Source organism: Amblyomma mixtum, chromosome 3 (assembly GCF_055824585.1).
Source record: "Amblyomma mixtum isolate Tamu chromosome 3, ASM5582458v1, whole genome shotgun sequence".
NCBI classification, from domain to species: Eukaryota; Metazoa; Arthropoda; class Arachnida; order Ixodida; family Ixodidae; genus Amblyomma; species Amblyomma mixtum.
The window spans coordinates 398867247-398887248 of NC_143014.1; the positions used below are offsets into that span (position 1 = coordinate 398867247).

The window sequence follows — 20002 nt, forward strand, 5'->3', positions numbered from 1 at the left end:
CCCTTTTGCTTATTCTATCTTTTCGGTAAATTTGAAATCCGTTGCTATCAGGCAGAAGTTCCTCGTCAGTGATATCTGGACGCAACCACGTTTCCGTTAAAAGTAGTATATTACAGTTGCTATTATCAAGATATGAGCAGAGTTCGGTGCGTTTAGGAAGAAGGCTGCGTATGTTAGTGAATGTCAAATGGAGAGGTGGGCTTGGAATGCTATCTATAGGCGACTGGATCGTGTTTTTGTTAACACGTGCATTGCTTCGGCATCTTAGCTATCGTGAGACTTCTATTACTTGGTCAGTGTCAGAGTCGTACATGTAAACTGAATCACCCATGCGCAGTTTGTCTACGCTGAGCTTGTAGGCCGTTTTTTTAGATTTGGCAAATTCCAAGAGCTTTTTCCTGGCGAGCCGCGTTTGTAGTGAAAAGTCCTCACGCACTGCATAATCGGTGTCTTTAAACTTGTTTCCGTTTTCGAGAATAAGTTGTTTATCCTTAAAATATGTAAGTTTTACTATGATTGGCCTGCATTTCTCAGTCTGAAACTGCCCTAGACGATGCGATCTTTCAATTTGTGTAGATTGAAGATTAACCCCTAGTTTTTTGGAACAGAGATTTATAACTTTATTTTCTGCTGTCGACCATGTTTCAGACATCTCGTCCGGAATGCCAAAAAACAGCAGATTGGATCGCCTAAGTCTGTTTTCCGCGTCTTCACATCTCGATTCGATTTTTCGAAGCTGTGCGCCAATAGTACCTGACATATTCGGTCCGGACTCGGATGCTGCCGAAACCTGCTCAATCTTACGTTCCGCCATATCAACTTCGACTGTGCGAATCCTTTCAGGTAGTTGCTTCAGCTCGACGTCAACACAGGCACGCCAGTGCTTAAGCGCAGTCAATTCGCTCCGAATGTCGTTTTGACCTAATTCTATTCTTTGTACCATAGCGAGCACAGTTGACAGTACATCCTTGTTTCCGGGGTTGGGACCAGGGTTTGTCTCCACGTCGCCGCAGAGCATCAAGAGCAGGTTACTAACGCTGTGAGCGGCTTTGCCGTCAAGCAATCCTAACACATCACACAACACTTCAGGGCACGACACCACAAAGAAACAACGATTGCTGGTTCTAACGCAACGGCAAGCGTTTAGGTAACTGACCTTGAAGAAGAGGCGAGTTGAGTGCACCATTCTGAATGCGGTGTCGTGCCCCGCAGGGGCGGCTGCTGGAGGCTGCTTATATTCCCGGTGGTCATCGCTGATAGTGGTGGAATGCGCTCGTTGTTGCCAGATTAGCCGCTGGTGATCAGTCGTAACTGGCTGCTGCGTCCAATCCTCGGGCCATTGCGTCGAAGTCAAGGCACAGGCTCGCAGGGAGGCCGTGTCAGGCGTCGCAGCAAGTATTCCGAGTACAAGGCCAGCCTGGAAGAAGAGGCGAGTTGAGTGCACCATTCTGAATGCGGTGTCGTGCCCCGCAGGGGCGGCTGCTGGAGGCTGCTTATATTCCCGGTGGTCATCGCTGATAGTGGTGGAATGCGCTCGTTGTTGCCAGATTAGCCGCTGGTGATCTGTCGTAACTGGTTGCTGCGTCCAATCCTCGGGCCATTGCGTCGAAGTCAAGGCACAGGCTCGCAGGGAGGCCGTGTCAGGCGTCGCAGCAAGTATTCCGAGTACAAGGCCAGCCTGGAAGAAGAGGCGAATTGAGTGCACCATTCTGAATGCGGTGTCGTGCCCCGCAGGGGCGGCTGCTGGAGGCTGCTTATATTCCCGGTGGTCATCGCTGATAGTGGTGGAATGCGCTCGTTGTTGCTAGATTAGCCGCTGGTGATCTGTCGTAACTGGTTGCTGCGTCCAATCCTCGGGCCATTGCGTCGAAGTCAAGGCACAGGCTCGCAGGGAGGCCGTGTCAGGCGTCGCAGCAAGTATTCCGAGTACAAGGCCAGCCTGGAAGAAGAGGCGAGTTGAGTGCACCATTCTGAATGCGGTGTCGTGCCCCGCAGGGGCGGCTGCTGGAGGCTGCTTATATTCCCGGTGGTCATCGCTGATAGTGGTGGAATGCGCTCGTTGTTGCCAGATTAGCCGCTGGTGATCTGTCATAACTGGTTGCTGCGTCCAATCCTCGGGCCATTGCGTCGAAGTCAAGGCACAGGCTCGCAGGGAGGCCGTGTCAGGCGTCGCAGCAAGTATTCCGAGTACAAGGCCAGCCTGGAAGAAGAGGCGAATTGAGTGCACCATTCTGAATGCGGTGTCGTGCCCCGCAGGGGCGGCTGCTGGAGGCTGCTTATATTCCCGGTGGTCATCGCTGATAGTGGTGGAATGCGCTCGTTGTTGCTAGATTAGCCGCTGGTGATCTGTCGTAACTGGTTGCTGCGTCCAATCCTCGGGCCATTGCGTCGAAGTCAAGGCACAGGCTCGCAGGGAGGCCGTGTCAGGCGTCGCAGCAAGTATTCCGAGTACAAGGCCAGCCTGGAAGAAGAGGCGAGTTGAGTGCACCATTCTGAATGCGGTGTCGTGCCCCGCAGGGGCGGCTGCTGGAGGCTGCTTATATTCCCGGTGGTCATCGCTGATAGTGGTGGAATGCGCTCGTTGTTGCCAGATTAGCCGCTGGTGATCTGTCGTAACTGGTTGCTGCGTCCAATCCTCGGGCCATTGCGTCGAAGTCAAGGCACAGGCTCGCAGGGAGGCCGTGTCAGGCGTCGCAGCAAGTATTCCGAGTACAAGGCCAGCCTGGAAGAAGAGGCGAGTTGAGTGCACCATTCTGAATGCGGTGTCGTGCCGGAAAGAGGAGGCTACGGAGATGTAAGAGGCTGGGAGGGTGGCACACTTGTCTTGAAAAGCTCTCTTCCAGGTAAAGGTCATGTATTGGTCAGTGTTTTAAGGCAGGACGTGGGGTTCAAATTACCAAAAATTCAGAGAAAAAATCGAATTTTAGAAAACATCGTATTTGGTGTCTGTAAGGTATTTTTAATCCCATTCCAAAACATTTTCTCTGAAAACAGCCAAGAAGTGATGTGTTTTTGTGACCATAGGTGGCAAAAATATGGCTGCTTATGCAGCTTCAGTACAAGTTTTCTCAAAAGTGTTTTTTGGCCCAACTTCCCTGCTTGCAGAAAGCGTAGCATGACAGTGGCTTCACGGATTTTTATATGGTTTGCTGCATTGTGTTCCTTGATAAACTCTTTATGCAGTGACATTTCTATATTTTTGAATTACTTTAGTATTTTTTTACTCTGCGACTACTTTGACATGACACTAATGAGCGTATTCTGCAAGCTTGCATATAATGTTCTGTGTACACATAAAAAAATCAGGCTGATAAAAATATTTGGAGGGTGTCACTGCATGAACTATTTCTTTGGCTAAAATTTAAGAGTAACTGCAGGCCCCTACCATTTTTTGTTGTCACGTGAAGTTTTCTGCAAGTTTGGTATAACAATAAAACACATAAAAATGTAATATCAAAATTACTGAGTATATATCATTGAAATTTCGGGTTTAATTATTTAGTGCACTTCCCAAAAAAGGCTACCAAAATTCATCAATGAATTTTGTGCAGAGTGATGCTGTATGCCAAAACATAACAAAATTCCACCTCCAGTTCCCACGTATCCTCTTAAGGATCCCCCCTCTGTTCTCTTGTTCAAGTTCGGGCTTTGTGCAACAGTCCCCGCAATATTTTCTGGCAGAACGCATGTCCTTTAGCGCACTGGATGCTTACTGGGATCGTGCAATAGGTTTCACCGAGGTTAAGGAAAGCCAAAATACTAATAGGTATTGAATCGCCCAATATCCTCCCGCAAAAATTTTCGATATAGCTTATATTGCATGAGAGGTATGGGCAATTACAAACGGCCTTCTGCCTTTTCTCTCTCAACTCATACACGGGAGCAATCCACTAAGATTGCAGGCCGGTACCCCACCTCATCGATGAAAGCATCATCTGACCAACTTGGCTCGGTTCTTTACTTTCTTTTGCCATTTGCTCCCCCGTCACTGTATGACAATAAACTAGGTCCCTACTCGGCTGTGTTTACCCCTTCCTTTGACTGCTTCATCTATGAACGTTGTTGTGGTTTTAGGTGAGCTAATGACAGCCCTTCACTGCTGTTTCACGTGTGCCTTACGAAAAAGTTGAGCTTTCTTGTGAAAATTCGTGTGAAACACCGGCACCAGACGTCGCCACAGGTGAGGGAATGGGAGTTTTAAAAGAATATTTGTAAATTATCGGCTTACTTTTCAGAACCTGTACATGGTTTGTGAAAGTGCAATAGCCTTTACCCCACGTAATGCATACATTTTATAGCCACCTTGAAAACCATTGCACAGTCCCTTTAACAGCTTGTGCTACACATTATGTTTCACAAGAAGTGAGGCAATTCTCCAGTGGAATGACTTTCAGTATATTTTCTTCCTCAGATACAAAGTAGCACAAATATTCATTGTTGCTAATTGGTGACAAATCCAAAATCATCAAGGTTGCCAAAAAGAAGCATTTTAGACGTCTGGTCTGGGATGTTGTATAAAATGCCATATGTGCATTTCACGCACCTGGTTTGGTGGCTTTTGCTGCACTGATTCTTTTGGGGCTGCTTGTCTACAGGAATTGTTTTCTTACATCAGGAGCTTGGTTTTTCTGGCACTGAAGGAAACCATTCGAGCGTACGCTTTTATCGCAATTTTTTTCAAGTTGTGTTAGGTGATGAAACTACAGTGTGACTGCTGTTTCTTTTTTTCTGTGCTGAATGAAAGATTTCCTATAAATTTTGCATTGCTGCACTGACTTGAAATTAAATCTTTTGGGAGTTTTCGTGACAGGAATAATTAATAAAAATGGCTTGAGGTAGTGTAGATGGTAAATTAGTAGTCTGAACCCAAGCTGGGTTTGGGTACTGTAGAAGACAAGAAAGTTAGGAACTGTTACCCTTCAATGAGCATTTTATGATAATATAAGAGCTCTTTATGCTATATGTTCAGAATACTTGATAGCTAGGTTGGTTGATAAATAGTTGCTGCTGTACCAAAGAATGTGTGCTCATGCAAACGGTGTGAAACTGCATAAAGCATATCCTGTGCTGTTACTCTCTTGTTCAAGGGGAAAGTTCGGAAATACGGAAGGTCATTGGAGGACGTGGACTTCTTAAGTGGTAAGTGGATATCGGTTTCTGTTGCATTATCTCTCTTGTGCAGAGTGCTTACAATGGTTACTCAGACCAATGTTTTGGAAACCTCAATTGGTGGAGAGGATTGTTTCAGTTGGGAGTTCTGACAAGCATCCATAACGAAGCCATTTAAGGAGGGACACAGGTTTCAGAAGTGAAATTTAAATTTTTTTGTGTCGAGCAATGCAGTTTGGCACATTTTTTGGAAAGTGTACTGAATGCTTCAATGCGAAATTTAACTGAAATCTCTTAGGTACTTTTACCGTTATAAATTTTAATATGCTACATTGCTTTACCAAACTAGCAGAAAGCCTGGCATGACAACAAAATGCAGTAGGAGTTTCTCTTAAGTTTTACCCAAAGGAATGGTTGATGCAGTGACATTCTCCAAATATTTTTAGCAACCTCATTTTTTTCTACACAAAATTTTATATCCATGCTTGTATATTGCACTTGTTGTAGTTATGTGAAATTAATGACAGAATAAAAATGAGAAAGTAATTAAAAAATACAGAAACGTCACTGCATTAAAAATTTACCAAGGAACACAGTGCAATAAAACACATGAAAATCTGTGAAGCCATTGTCATGCTATGCTTTCTGCAAGCGGGGCAGTCGGTTCAAAAACGCTTTGGGGAAACTGGCGTTTTCATGGAGATTTCAGCCAGTCTTTTGCTACCTACAGTCACAAAACATTTTTTAAAACCACTTCTGTGCTTTTTTTGGAGAAAATTGTTTGGGATATAATTAGCAAGACCTTATTGATTGGAAATTTGGTGTTTTCTAAAACTCATTTTTTTTAGATTTTCGTGATATTAAACACGAGTCCCCCCAAAAGATGCTCTACAGCACTTCCTAAACTGATGCTAGCTATGCCTAATGCCCTAGCATACTTGGACGAGCCAGGCTCGTCATAAGCTGTCATTTCTGGCTCATGACAAGTCCAGCTTGTTGTGTGTTTTCTGGCACTCTGTGTCCGGTGTAAGGTGAGTAGGGTTTGTACAAAGCGTTCTTTTTGATTGGCTGATAGATGGCAGCACGGGTACTGCTGTAAAATAAAAAAATGTGTCCATTAGGGGTAAAGTGAATTCGCTGTCGTGCAGATACCAATTAAAAAAAAGAATTACAGGGATGCACAGGAATGGACTCTATTTAATTAAGAAATTTAAAAATACGAGCAAATAAAATGTTGCACTCAACTGGTTTTTGTGAGGCTTCCCATTTTCATTCACTCTTCTAATGATGTGATTGGTTGGAACCAACCAAAACAGTCTTTCTGAATATGGTGTGGAAGTTTTCACTCCATAGTTGCCTGTTTGCAGTAACACTTGGTGTAAAGGTTACGGGTCGAATGAGAGGGTGCTAGTGGGTCACCCAGTCATCATCATGACCAGCGGGCAGGGGAGGAGAAAAGGGACAGAGAAGTGCAATAAAGGTCGTCGGTGTTAGAGTCTATGTGTTTTGGAGTTGTGAGAATGTGTCACTGCCAAAGCATGACAACGTAATAGATGGAAAGTTAGAAACTGCTAAGTTGGACATATTGCAGGCTGTTCTATAGCTTTCTAATTGGAATTTTTCACTGAACTTCATTGCTTGCAAAGATTGTTAATTAATCTTGACTAATTATTTAATTAAGCAGAATAAAAAAAATAATGTGACTTGCTCTATACAATAGCCAGCAAAATGCATTTGGTCGCATCGTTCTAGAGTGCCTTGGCATATTTTTAAACCGTCTAAAGTTAGCTGTGACACCCAGTATACCTGCGGAGCACACTTTGGCTCTCACTTATATACCTCAACCTTGGGACCCTCCAACTGGATCCATTGGCATTTTGTCTGATGAACGAAGTTATTCATTTATTCATGCCCGCAGTTAGTGGAAATGATTAAAACAATTGAGCAGATAAAGCTGTTATCTTTCCACAAAAGCTTAATTAGTTCACTGTTCAGTGTTAATCGAGAGCAACATTCAGATACGAATCAAGGCAATTGTCACTGGCTTCCAGTTGCATTTTTGAATTGGAAAATTTCCATTTGTGTTTTTGGAACCAACTGGAACTCCCAAATTGTACCATTTGGGGCAAAGGTAACAGACCCTCCTTCAAGTTCCAATCCGTGCCACTCGGTGGCCCACCTGACAACACTTCTGGTGTCGAGACCGGCGCAGTGGACCCATTTCGACACCAGAAGTGCTTGGTCAGGTGGCTTTTTTATGCAGAGTGGCACGAGTTGCAACGTAGAGGGGGGTCTGTTATTTTGCTCCCGATGATACCTTCCTGTTGGCTCACTTGCAATGCAATGCTCTCTTGTAATGCCTGCCACTGTGTATGAGGGCGGCGTTGGTGTGCACTCTCAAGGTTAGTTTACACACAGCATTAATGCAGAAAAAACTAAACACATCAGATTCTCTCCTGTTCCTGGTTCCTGGACGGTTATGCAACATTTACACAGTAAACAGTAGAAATGTCAAATCTGTCTCATGCATAAAGTATCTAGGAGTTCATTTGCATTCTAAACTTTCATAGAATATTCACATAGATCACATTACGAGTAAAGCATTCAGGAAACTTGGCATGCTAAGACACCGTTTATACCTTGGAAATTCTAGCACAAGATATCAAGCTTACACTTCATTGATCAGACCATCCTTAGAATATGCTTCTATTATATGGCATCCTTATCAGGACTTCCTTTCTAGTCTTCTTGAACCTGTTCAGAACAAAGAAGCAAGGTTCGTTTCATCATCATACTCATGATTTCAAAGCGTCGTCATCATCATCAGCAGCAGCAGCAGCCTGACTATGCCTACTGCAGGGCAAAGGCCTCTCCCATGTCTCTCCAATTAACCCTGTTCTTTGCCAGTTGTGGCCTCTGTATCCCCGCAAACTTCTTAATTTCATCCGCCCACCTAATTTTCTGCCGTCCCCTGCTATGCTTGCCTTCTTTTGGAATCCACTCCGTTACCCTTAAGGACCAGCGGTTATCTTGCCTTCGCATTACATGCCCTGCCCAAGCCCATTTCTTCCTCTTGTTTTCCACTAGGATGTCATTAACCCATGTTTGTTCCCTCACTCACTCTGCCCTCTTATGATCTCTCAACATTACACCTATAATTTTCCTTTCCATAGCTCGCTGCGTTGTTCTTAACTTAAGCTGAACCCTCTTTGTTGGCCTCCACGTTTCTGCCCCGTAGGTGAGTACTGGTAAGATACAGCTGTTGTGTACAGCTGTTGGTAAGATACAGGTGTTGTTATTTCAAAGCATATCATTACTTAAAGAAAATTTGGACCTGTCATCTCTTGCGACCCGGAGGAAATTTGCCCGATTATCATTCTTTCATACCTTATATTATAGTAATTCGGAATTCGCTTGCTCCTATCTTCTTCCCGCTCATGTTTCATCTCGCATAGACCATGCAAACAAAACCTGCCCAATTTTTGCACATATAAAAAAATACCAAAATGCACCGCTAAATTTATCAACAAATGATTGGAATGAATTGCCATCTAATATCTTCTTGTTAACCGATTTATCAATATTCCAAGCAGCATTACTTGCTTTTTTAGGTGCTTTGTAATTTGGTTGTGCTGTTTTGTTATAGATTTTCTTTCTCATGTTTTTGGTGCTATCGGTGTGTCTTTGTCGCGGTGACACCACAACATCTTCGCTTCTGTTATCTAGTTTCTGTGTTACTTTTATTATTTCTATGCATTCATGATCGATTTAATTTAAGCGTCTAGTGTTGAGCTGTCATGCACTGTGCACTTGTTTTTAAAACTTCCCAACACCATTGTTTCCTTTTTTTCACAGTTCTGTTATCGTAGTTGAGTTGTTTGTTTGCCTATTTACCCTAATTTTATTCTAGCTTACTTGCCATCTTATTTGTTACTTTGGCTTTTCCTGACAACACCACATCTTATGTTTGTAGTTATGACTTTATTTTGCTTTCATGTTCCCCCCCTATGTAATGCCCTGCTGGGCCTTGAGGGTACTTTAGTAAATAAATAAACAAATAAATAAATAAATTGAGAGCAGAAAGTTGGACAGCCGCTGTCATAGCTGGGTCGGTAGAGCACTGTGCGTAAAATTCGGGGGTTATGAGTTCAGATCCCAAGGTGACATTTGATGGTTTTTCTTCAGTTTATAATCAGTTATCTTTCAGCTGCAAAATAATTACGCTGCTAATTTCCCATTGAAAAAATAGAAACATTCCCCTATTCTTTTCTTGGTTTTGATGGCTGTTGGCTTCCTTCATTTGTATGTCGTAACGAGCCCCTCAGATCTCAACCCTTGTCTGCTCAATAGCTTAACAAGAACCCCGGTTCTGGCATTCTTGATGCCATAGGCAGCATAAAACAGTTCTCGTACAGTTTCTGCCATAGAGTTTCTGAATTATTACTTAGAGGGGGAGATGCTGGGGAGATGAGGTTTTGTATTTGGTTTGGCTATAGTTGTGTATGAAATGTGCATTCAGTCATAACAATAAGACTCTTCTCACTGCAAACCTTGAAGAAATGCTGTTAAAGTTTTCATACCAGCCTAACACTTGTGGCAAATTTATTGAAGAAGTGAAAAACGTACTTTTGAAATTTTTTCGTCTGTGTGCAAAGGAGAGCATTGCGTGCAGCTACCAATGCTGAGGCAGAATCCACATTTTTGGCACAACACTAGCCAAACCAAATGTGGAGTCGTGTTTTAACCTGGCAGTCCTGTGGTGGATGAAGTGCTCTTTAAGAAACTTGCCGTGTTTTAGTGCTAGCATGCCAGTGGTGCCTGCTGCTCCTGCAGGTTAATGAGAAACTCTATTGCTTCCACCCTCACCACTCGATCGCACTCTACATGAAACTCGCGGTAATACAACACATACTACACCCATTGCTGTGGACAAGGGCAGCACTAGTGAACATTCTCAAGGTTAGGTTACATGCAGCATGTGTACCCCTGAGAGTAGAAGATTGGACAGCCGTTGCTGTAGCTCAGTTGCTAGACCACCGTATGCGACATTCGGAGATCGTGGGTTTGCATCCCACAGGTGGCATGTGGTTGTTTCCTCATGTACTTTATAATCAGTTATCTTTTAGCCATAAAATAACGAGGGCAATAATTTCCCATTGATCACATCACTGATGAACAAAAAAAAAGAAACATTTCACATGCTTTGCTTGGGTTCGGTAACTGTGGGCTTCCTTCATTCGAACGTCATAACAAGCTCTTCAGTTCCCTACCCTTGCCTTGCAATGCTGAAGGCATTCCATTTGGACATTCTAGTTGTAGTGTCTGGTTGCTTGAAAAGATGTGATTATGAATTTTCTAGCTGGCAGCGAAATTTTTTAGTGAGACGTACACCACTTAAAATCTTAGATTTGGTGGTTGTGCTGCCGCAGCCAGTGGGGATTTTCATGGGACCAGTAGTGAGCATTATGAATGCTCACAGTTCTATTTCTGCAAGATCTAGCCTCGTCAGTCCACATCACTTTTTTTAGGAAATGCTCATCTTGGTCAAGTTTTATTAAGACCCAGTTACTGAAATCTACTAGTTTCTGAAAATCAGCGTCACTTAAGTCCTGGTGAAAACTGACATGGTAAGGATGATAGTTGTGCTTTTTGAGGACATTTAGCACTGTTGTGACACTTTTCCCGCATCGTTCAGAAATCTCCCTGACACTTGCATTTGGCAGTGCACTCACATAGGCAAGGACATTAACTTCGAAGTCCTCATTGGTAATGTTCTTCTTTCGCTGTCTTTTTTGGTGAGCTGAGCCTGTTTTACAAAAACGTCTGAAAATACTGTAAAATGTAGGCTTAGTTGGAACTTGCCGTTTTGGATGGCGAGACGCGTATAGGCTCATCGCCAATGAAGCGTTCCCATTCATCTCTGCTATCGATAGCACAACATCGACCTTTTCTGCTGTTGACTATCTTGACCCAGCCAATTTCCAACGAAGAAGACTCGAACGCAGGCTCTGGTTCTTTCAGTGGCACGGCAGTAGTAGATGCAGTCGTTCGCAAAGGCCGCACAGAACAAAAAACTCGAAGTTGCCACCCCTGGTTACAAAATGAGGCCCGTCGCTTTCACCACTTTTGTGAAAATGCAAATATTCGTCCCGTATATCACACCAAAAAGTGCATTTTACACATCACCTCACAGTCGTTCTTTGATTTTCTAGCAGTTCCTCAGATGAAGAGAATGAAGGGCCCTCAAATCAGACAGGTGTGCCGAATATCCTTGCTGCCACACTGCTGTCTACGAGCAGTCTAACAGCAGGTGGCACCAAGCCTAGTCAGAAAGTCATCACTCGCTCTAATCCCCCTGCATAGTGATTCATCGGTTTCGCACGCCAAGAAGGAAATTGCTGCCGAGAACGAAGTCATCCACGTTGCCACTCGCTGTACACTCTTGCAAGGCAGAGGGCCATACGTAACAGCTGTGTCACACGAGGGAGGTGCTTCACGTGGAGAGCCGCGGTCTTGCATGCGTAATTATACGAACTGGGACGAAATTTTAGACGTGCGTATCTCAGGGCCCAGGCGTGTTACTAAAATTGTACAAAATGGAATAGCCCTGAAAAGCAAATGCCTCCAAGTTCTAAATATAAATATGCATACTAACTTCAGGCAATAAAAAGTTAATTAATGATTTTTAGTTAATTACTGAATTAATGCTGACAATTTTTACCCCAATTTGTGTCCGCCTGGCCGCATTACCAAGGAGCAAAAGTGGCAGTAGTGTACGGCATTTCACATGTTTTAAAAAAATTGTCAAAGTCTAACTTTGAACACCCTGTATAATTGAATTTCTTCTTTCATGCCATTTCAGCTTCAGCAGCCGAACGATACCAGTGATGCCTAAGCTCAGTATAGGTTATGTGAGGCATGAAAAAAATAGCCACCTTACCTCAAGCGCTGGAATAACAACTGCAAGAAGTAGCGTTTGTATCGCAGTTGTTTTTCATGCCTTGCGAAGTGATGAGGATGCTGCGACAATTGTGCCAACCTGCACCGTTGCATTAAACCTACTACACGCTGCTACAAATTAGTTTTTTTTTTCATGAAATTGCATCAAGGTTGTGCCAAAATACAATTCCATCAACCAGTAGCCGCAGCCAATGTAAGGCTGAGGCTACTGCCTAGTGTGCACAGCTGCTACTGATTAATGTGCAGAGCCATGACTGTGATTCCTTCCCCCAATATGTCACGAGAAAGATGACTGATGGAATCCAACCCCATCCCGTTTCGCGGCGAATTCACCGCGAAAGGAAAAATTGCTTGTAAGAGTCTGAGGCAGTGCTAAACATTGGTCTTGCGGGATTTGTATGGTTTTGTGCTGCAATGTTACGTGTCCATAAGATCAGTGTAAGACTTTGAGAAATGTTTTGTATGCACTCCAGCTGATACAGCACGATTCCATGGACCTTATTCAAGCTTGCTAGCTGTAGCAGTACCTTAAACATCCAAGCTTCTGATTTGTTGGTGCAGTGGAACACGTGAAATTTAATTTTCAGTGTGTTGAGTTGGTTCGTGTAAATAGGATTTGTAACTAAATTTAGCCACTTTTAATGATGGGGTGACATTCTCCATGGGTTGGCATAGGTGACTACATTGTGCATGCGTGATGCCAAGCTTGTGCCGTTACCGGACACGTTCAGCTCAACAAGCTTGAATGATATGTTACGGTGCAAGAAAGTCGGAACTGAATCTCTCCGTCGCAAAAATATATGAAGAGGAAGCAGTGAAGCATGGAGGAAGCACACGGCAATCTTAGCACAGGAAAAGAGATGTGATTCTTGAGATGAGGATTGTGCAAGCACGATAAAATGCTTTGCCGCGAGAGGCACGGCATGGCCATGTTAGAACGTGAGAAACCTGTCACAGCCTCCTGAACTTGTGCAGTGCCTGGGCACTGACCTGTTATGTCATGAAGCGGCGATGGTGTGGTCACACTCATGTTGCGGCATCATAACTTCAATACCGTGCTCATCCCCTAACGACTGCCAAATTCCTTTGATCGGAGCACTTTTCGAGTGCTAACATTATGATGTAGAAGTGCAAGCACGAGCCAGTTTTTAAATCTCTCCGGCTTTTTTTAAAAAATTTGGCAGAGAAACCACACTAAGGGGATGCTAAATGGGCATTTTTCAATGTTCCCTGTAACTTTTGCACAGAAAAATTTCCGCTCATGTTAACAGTACAAAGTTTCGCTCAATATCATTTGTTTCATCGTAAGTAAATCTGGGTGCATTTTAAAAAGAATACATAGAGCTAACCAAGACGGCAGTCTACAACACTGCACCACTGAAACCTTCGTGCAGTATGTTGTCATTTTTTAAACCATGGCATCACAAGGCAGTTGCTCCAGCTAGATTCAATTTTCGCCTGTTACAAGGCTTGCTCCAAAATTCTCCTGGCGAATCCTTCCACTGCTCACGTGAATATACTGAACTGAATGCGCACTTTGGAGAGAATTCAAGCTGCAATGCTGAGTGAGGATAAATGCTCTTGTACGAGTGAATCAGAAAACTAAAGTGCAATATTGTGCATTTAATCCTTAGGGGTGAGTAATACCCAGCTATTGCAGTGATACCACCAAATGCGCCAAACCACCAAGTAAGCTGGGCCATCGTGATAAATATTGAGAAAATTGTGCCAAACTGCTCCAGATTGACTGCTTTTGAATTGGGCATTGCTATGTGCTGGCTGTCCAGGCAGACAGCCTTAGTTGTCGCCCCGCTTCGAAATGTAAAGGTCTGTTTAAGCTCATTTATACTGAACATTACCGTCACGCGGTATTTGTTAAGTATGCCTTGATGCTTGTAGCAACTAAACTATTAAAAAGATAAGCTGCAATGTGGACTTCCATGGTGTACTTTATATGCTATGCACACCACGAGCCACCATTGGTCTGGCAAGGTTTCGACACCTGTTTTCGAGTGGCTGCCTCTTTCTCTACCAGTTAAAGAACAACACAAGGAGCCCATGCATCAAGTTGGTGGCTGATCAACATGCTCAGGCTTGCTGCCTGTAGAACAGTGGTTTAGCCAGAAATATTTTGCAGGGGATGTTTTACGTCGGCGATAAAAAAAATAAAAAGAGAGGCTGCACCCAAGTAATACCTTAGTCATTTTTCCGCTTTGATAAAGCTGAAGGGTAGTTGTTTTGTTCACTTTGATATCTACATAAAAATACGAGTGCTCACAGGACTCTGAGGACTTGATTCGTTAAGATTATTTTCTCACACACAAAAAAAACACTCATACGGAAGATTGCAGCTATTTACAATATTTTCACATAATATACAGCAGAAGAACTTCTGCTCTATAGCAAATTCAGCAACTGCGAGCGAATGTTGCTTGCTGTCTACGTCCCAATGCTTACGTATGCTAAATGCGAGCGTTTTGCAGGAATTTACGCTGTTACATGTGCACTTTTAGTTCAGTGCATTGTAACAGACGCGATGATAGCATCAGCATAATGGTGTCATCTGGTTTTCAGAACAGGAACTATTTTTGTCAACTAACTGACACTCTTATTATTTTCATTTTTAAATTTTAATATATCGGTGCGGTGTATGAATGGCATGGGTGAAAAAAAAGGCCAAAAAGATGGGGGAGGTGGGGATGCTGCCCTCAGAAAATTTCGGGGGTGTTCTGACGCTGAAACACCGCCCTGGCTATGCCCCCTGCTGTAGAATGTACCTTTCATATCGGCATAATTTTGACTGGCTGGCCGATTAGGCTTACCGTAAGTCAAGTGTTCGAAGATGGTGTTTAATTATAATGCAGGAATCATTTCGTCATGCAATTCACACGCAAAAATATGATGATTTCTACATATTCGACACATCATATTTGCCAGAATATCGTTTTTGCTGAGCGCTGATGAGTGGCAGCTTGTGGGAAGAATCCGTGCTGACGCAGGTGACGACGCATATAGAGAGCATTCCATGCCATGCAGTCGATTTTTTCATCCAAATAAATGCGTATGGAAAGTCCGTCTGAAAATCTTGCAGGCAGTGCGGCCAATGGCAAAAATGGCCATAAGGCATGATCGGTCCATGCACATTATAGTGAACTAGAATATTGATAGTGCATATTAACAGCCACACAGTTGCGCAGTTTGGCGGCAGGCTTTTTCGGCTCTGCGGTGTGATCAGTGAATGCCTACTGTAACGTAAAATTAGATCTTTTCTTTTGTTGGCTGCGGTCGAAAGTATGTCTGTCACATCTGGCTAATTTTTTTTTTGGGGTACGTCAGACGGATCTGTAGGCTGCTTTAAGGCTGCCGCAAAAAGAAAAATGGGAGACAGAAGACGAAGAGATGGTGGGAAGCAACAGGTGGTGGATTGTTGGGTTGGATTGGGTGAGTGGAGCGGGGACGGACTAGACAAGCCATGCACCCATCAGTGGCTGTGGCTGCTTCGTCCTGGTGGGACACTCTGCCCAAATCGCATTGATCGTCGATCTACACGACTTTTTTGTATTTCGCCCAGCCATGATACATTTGTGGTTCGGGCGAGGTCTTCTATCGATCTCGCCTCCATCGAAATGGCTGCTGTGACCGGGATGAAATGAAAATTAGTTTTTGAGGAAAGGAGATGGCGCAGTATGTCTTGCATAACGGTGGACACCTGAACCGCGTCGTAGGGGAAGGCATAAAGGAAGGAGTCAGAGAAGAAAGGAAGAAAAGGTGCCGTAGTGAAGGGTTCCAGAAATTTCGACCACCTGGGGACCTTTAACGTGCACTGACATCCGACAGCACGCGGGTGCCTTTTGCGTTTCGCCTCCATTGAAACGCGACCGCCGTGGCCGAGTTCAAACCCGGGAAGTCCGACTCAGTAGTCGAGTGCCCTAACCACTGAGCCGCTGTGGCGGGTTAGGCCGGGATCCCGCAACCTTGGAATCAGCAGGATCCTTTTCAGTAGAAAAGACCGAGTGCCACATTTAAAATGAACCATCAGGAAATGCCTCCATTGCGCGAAATTAGCGCAGAGGAGCCATCCATGTGACGCAGTAGTGATCGGCTTTTATTTTCTCGCTCCTCTGATGAAGCACACAATTATTGCCTTACTGTGTGCTCAGCTTATGTTTGGCGTTTATTATTTCGATTTAAAAATGTTTTGCCCTTAGTATACCCACGTGTCAAGAAGGCCAATTCGGTATTTTTCCAATGAGGAACACGAGTGATTTGTTTGAAACTGTCAAAACTTGGCAACTGCAACGTTAAAACATCAGGATTTCTGAAAATAATTTCCAAGAGATCTTGAGTGAGTTTGAGTTTCGAAAGTGCACATGGTGCAAGAAATTCAGAAAAAAAAATGAGAGCAGTGTTAATGACAGAATCTGTCAACAAGAAATGGCACAGGACTTGGTACTAAGCTGACTCGTTTGTTGAACATTGTTTGTTGCGTTGTCTAGTTGGCAAGGGAAGTCACCCTATTTGCAAGATGCAGGATGATAATTTCACCTGAAATGAAGAAATCTGCTAGTTAAAAAAGAAAAAAGCTGAGAAAAAGGTACTAGTTTGCAATGTACACAATTGCGTACAAAGCCAATTTGATCACAGCGCACAATAAAAGAACAAGGACCGCAAAGTAGACACGACAAAGCGCTGACTGCAACTAGTTTATTGTCATGCAAAGCGCCTGCATATATGGAATTCGACGTACATGCGCGCACAGAAAAAAACACCAAAAACAAAATAATACGTCAAACCCCTCCTTGATAGTGGCGAAGAATCTCTTGTGAAACAAAGTCACGACGACAACAAAGCAAAAACTAAAATTAATACTGCACTCCAAACGGACTCAGCCAATGAAGTCGACACGTGAACCGGCAGCCTTGAAACAACTGTTACAGGGTCACTATGCCTAAGAAGACGCTCCTTATTACTTAACAGCACCGATGGCGTGGTGACGCAGTCCTCCAAGTTTTGCAATTTCGCCAGTTTTGACTATTTCCCTCGTGGTCTTCTCGATGCACCTGCGCAAAATTGCGGTCTGCTCAAAGAAAGGCCCCTGTTCCTTGCAACGTTCGCAATCTCGGCAATGTATGCATATAGGTGTCTAGAGATAACAGCGACGTTGGTGCTGTGCTCACTGAACCTGTTTTTTTAAACATCTGCCAGTCTGGCTGATGTAGGTGTGGCCGAGCCTACATTGGTGAAACTTGCTGCTGGTTTCCAAGTGGGATCCTACTGGTTCCAGTAGCAATGGTTTTATTAGCACATTCCCTGTAGCAGAACCAGCAGCTGATGGAACTAGTTGGTGATGAAACCACCAGCTGCTGGAGCCATTACCTTCCATTATATCATCGAAACATTAAATTTAATTCTGTTTGGATAAACCGTATTGATACAATGTTAGTTTTCCAACCTTTCCGAAGTGTTAACAACAAATAAATGTTGCAGTAACTTCCGAAATGTTCAGCACACACAAAATATCAAAAAAACACTTGCAACATATAGTAAAATCATCCTGCAGGGCCGTCAACATCTGCCCGTAGTAGGAACACAAGTAGAGCTTTAAACCCTACTCAGAAAGCAGCAACTAGAGCAACAATAAAACACTACATAATATGCACAAGTTGCATGTGGTACTCATATGCTCACATTCTAATACCATAAGGCTCATGCTTATATATCCCCCCACCCATTATGCGTTCTCCACAGGTGTTAGTGGGTAATAATCAATAAGTAAAGCTCTTTCATAAAATTTTGGCTCTATTCAATTTTTAGTGCTCACAGTTGAAGAGATTTAAGTACCAGATTCTGTTAGCTGAAGATTATTATTACCACACAAACAAAGACCTCTTCAAATGGAATAGCAAAAGGCTATTTTACTGGAACCTGTGCAACCAGCAGAAAACTGTAAGCACCCTGCTGTAGCCAGTACAACCATCAGAAATCAGTTCAAACCAGTAGCATCCCATTGCAAATTTTCACAAGGGAATTATTAAGTAGACAACCTTTTGTATGCTTGGAACCAGCAACTGTTCTCAGTGATGGAAGAATTGACCTTCTTGCTTAGTTCTGATAACTTTTCTGGTGCTAAAAAGACTACATCCACTCCTGCTTATCTGCCTATATTTGTGAGGTTGTGAGAGATAGCATGGAGGCAGGGTATCACTGTAACCTTTTTCCTGCGAGTTGTGTCATCCACGTTTGTGTTGGGAGCTAGTCTTTGTAGATCTCTGATCATGCCTTCCGCTACAGAAAGCAAAAGCCTACAGGGGTAGCATGAACTCTTGAGTCGAGGCACCTTGTTATAGAAATTTATTTCAAGGTGGTGCTTGCATGTCTTGGTGAGGGCGTTACTGAAGCATGACCGGTCAGTTCCTCGTTTGAGCAACTTCGAGTGCGCCGATCCGAAGGGGACGGGTTTGTTTCCCCTAGGCTCTTGGGCCCAACAGTCATGAAGTACAGAGAAGTAGAGGCCTGGGTCAAAAATTCTTGTCAAGTTGTTAGCAGGGATCTCGTGTGTTGGTGTGGGTAGAGGGTGGTGGATGGTGGGTGGGTAGCCCCTAGTTAGGCGGGGAAGTGGGTGGTGCTTCTGCATTGTGCAGGCTCCTCGCTTGGGCTCGAGGCTTCACTTGAACAGAAAAATGAGATTCATGGGAGAGGGGGTATAGTAATATGTACTGCTTTCGCAGTATAACATATGAGGCACTCACACTGTTGCATAAAGTTTCATGACAATGACACATGTGCGGTCATCGCGAAAATGTCGCAGAAGAGGCCGTTGCATTCGTCGAGCCTCTTGATGCGAACTAGCGGCCAATTAAAGCAACAGCTACAAGCGTGGCTCGCTGTGGCGGTCAATGTCTTGTACAGCCCTCTCCTGTTTAGCCCCTTCAACACGACAGTGTTTGGTCACACCCCCTCATTACCATTATGATATTGCCCACGGAGCAACCCGCCACAGACGGTGGCTTTGGCACTCAGCTGCTGAACCCAAGATCGTGTGATCCAATCATGACCGCGGCGGTCTCATTTCGATAACTGAAATTCTAAGAGCCCGTGTGCTGTGCTTTGTCAGACCGCGCTACAAAACCCCGGGTGTTCGAAAATTGATCAGGAGCCCTTTACTGTTGCCTCTATAGGAAATTTGATTTTCGGATCATTCTGAAAAACACTCACTAATTAAAATTTTTGGAATTGGAACTTCTGCGGAAAACTCCAATTTTGTAGGGTGTCTGGCTTGGAGATGTCAGCGCATGCCCCCTCACTGTTGGGCATGTTTCGTCACAAACACCTCATCGCATTTCTTCCACTGATAAGTTTGCGACAGAAGTTAAGAGAATGGGTTTGCGCAGTTTGGCAGCTTAAATCGGGACAGCTTGAAAGAATGAACTCTCAAGACAGTTACCCATGAGATTCAGTGACAGCTGGTGAGGTATTTTCGTTTCGAAATATATTGAGGTACAAAATTCGAGAGTGATATGCACTCTTGTTCTTCGACTTTAGCACCCCTCTCCAGTTTGCCACTCCTAGCACACGGTGCCTAGAGTTACTGTATGGTTCTCAGAGTTGCAAGTGGGTCTGCCATATCGCTCTCCGAAGCATCCAAATTATGAGGGAACGCCGCAACTCGTACATGCTAGAAGCAGACTTGGTGCTGTGGTTAAAGCGAGTGCATGATCAATCTGCTTGATTCTGGCTGCCGAACATAATTCTAGGCAGATTACTTTTGCATTGAATTGCAAAGCTTGCTAGTAATGCGTCGGCTGCACCAAGGCCTGTCTCAATAAGTTACGACAGAGGCTTGGAGCCCTCCACTATGGTGTCCCTCATGGCCTGAGTCGCTTTGGTACGTTAAACCCTATAAAGCCAAACCAGTCAATGAATTATGAACAAA

General features: G+C 43.9%; 1 protein-coding gene across 4 annotated transcripts in view; it reads left to right on the forward strand.

Moving 5' to 3' along the window:
• Positions 1-20002, forward strand: part of LOC149357321 (uncharacterized) — an 82955-nt gene that overhangs the window by 16286 nt on the left and 46667 nt on the right. For all 4 annotated transcript variants that reach the window (XM_089584544.1, XM_089584542.1, XM_089584540.1 and 1 more), the window contains one exon: positions 5088-5139. In XM_089584544.1, the coding sequence (XP_089440670.1) occupies positions 5088-5139 (52 nt within the window). The remainder of the gene's footprint in view (positions 1-5087; positions 5140-20002) is intronic.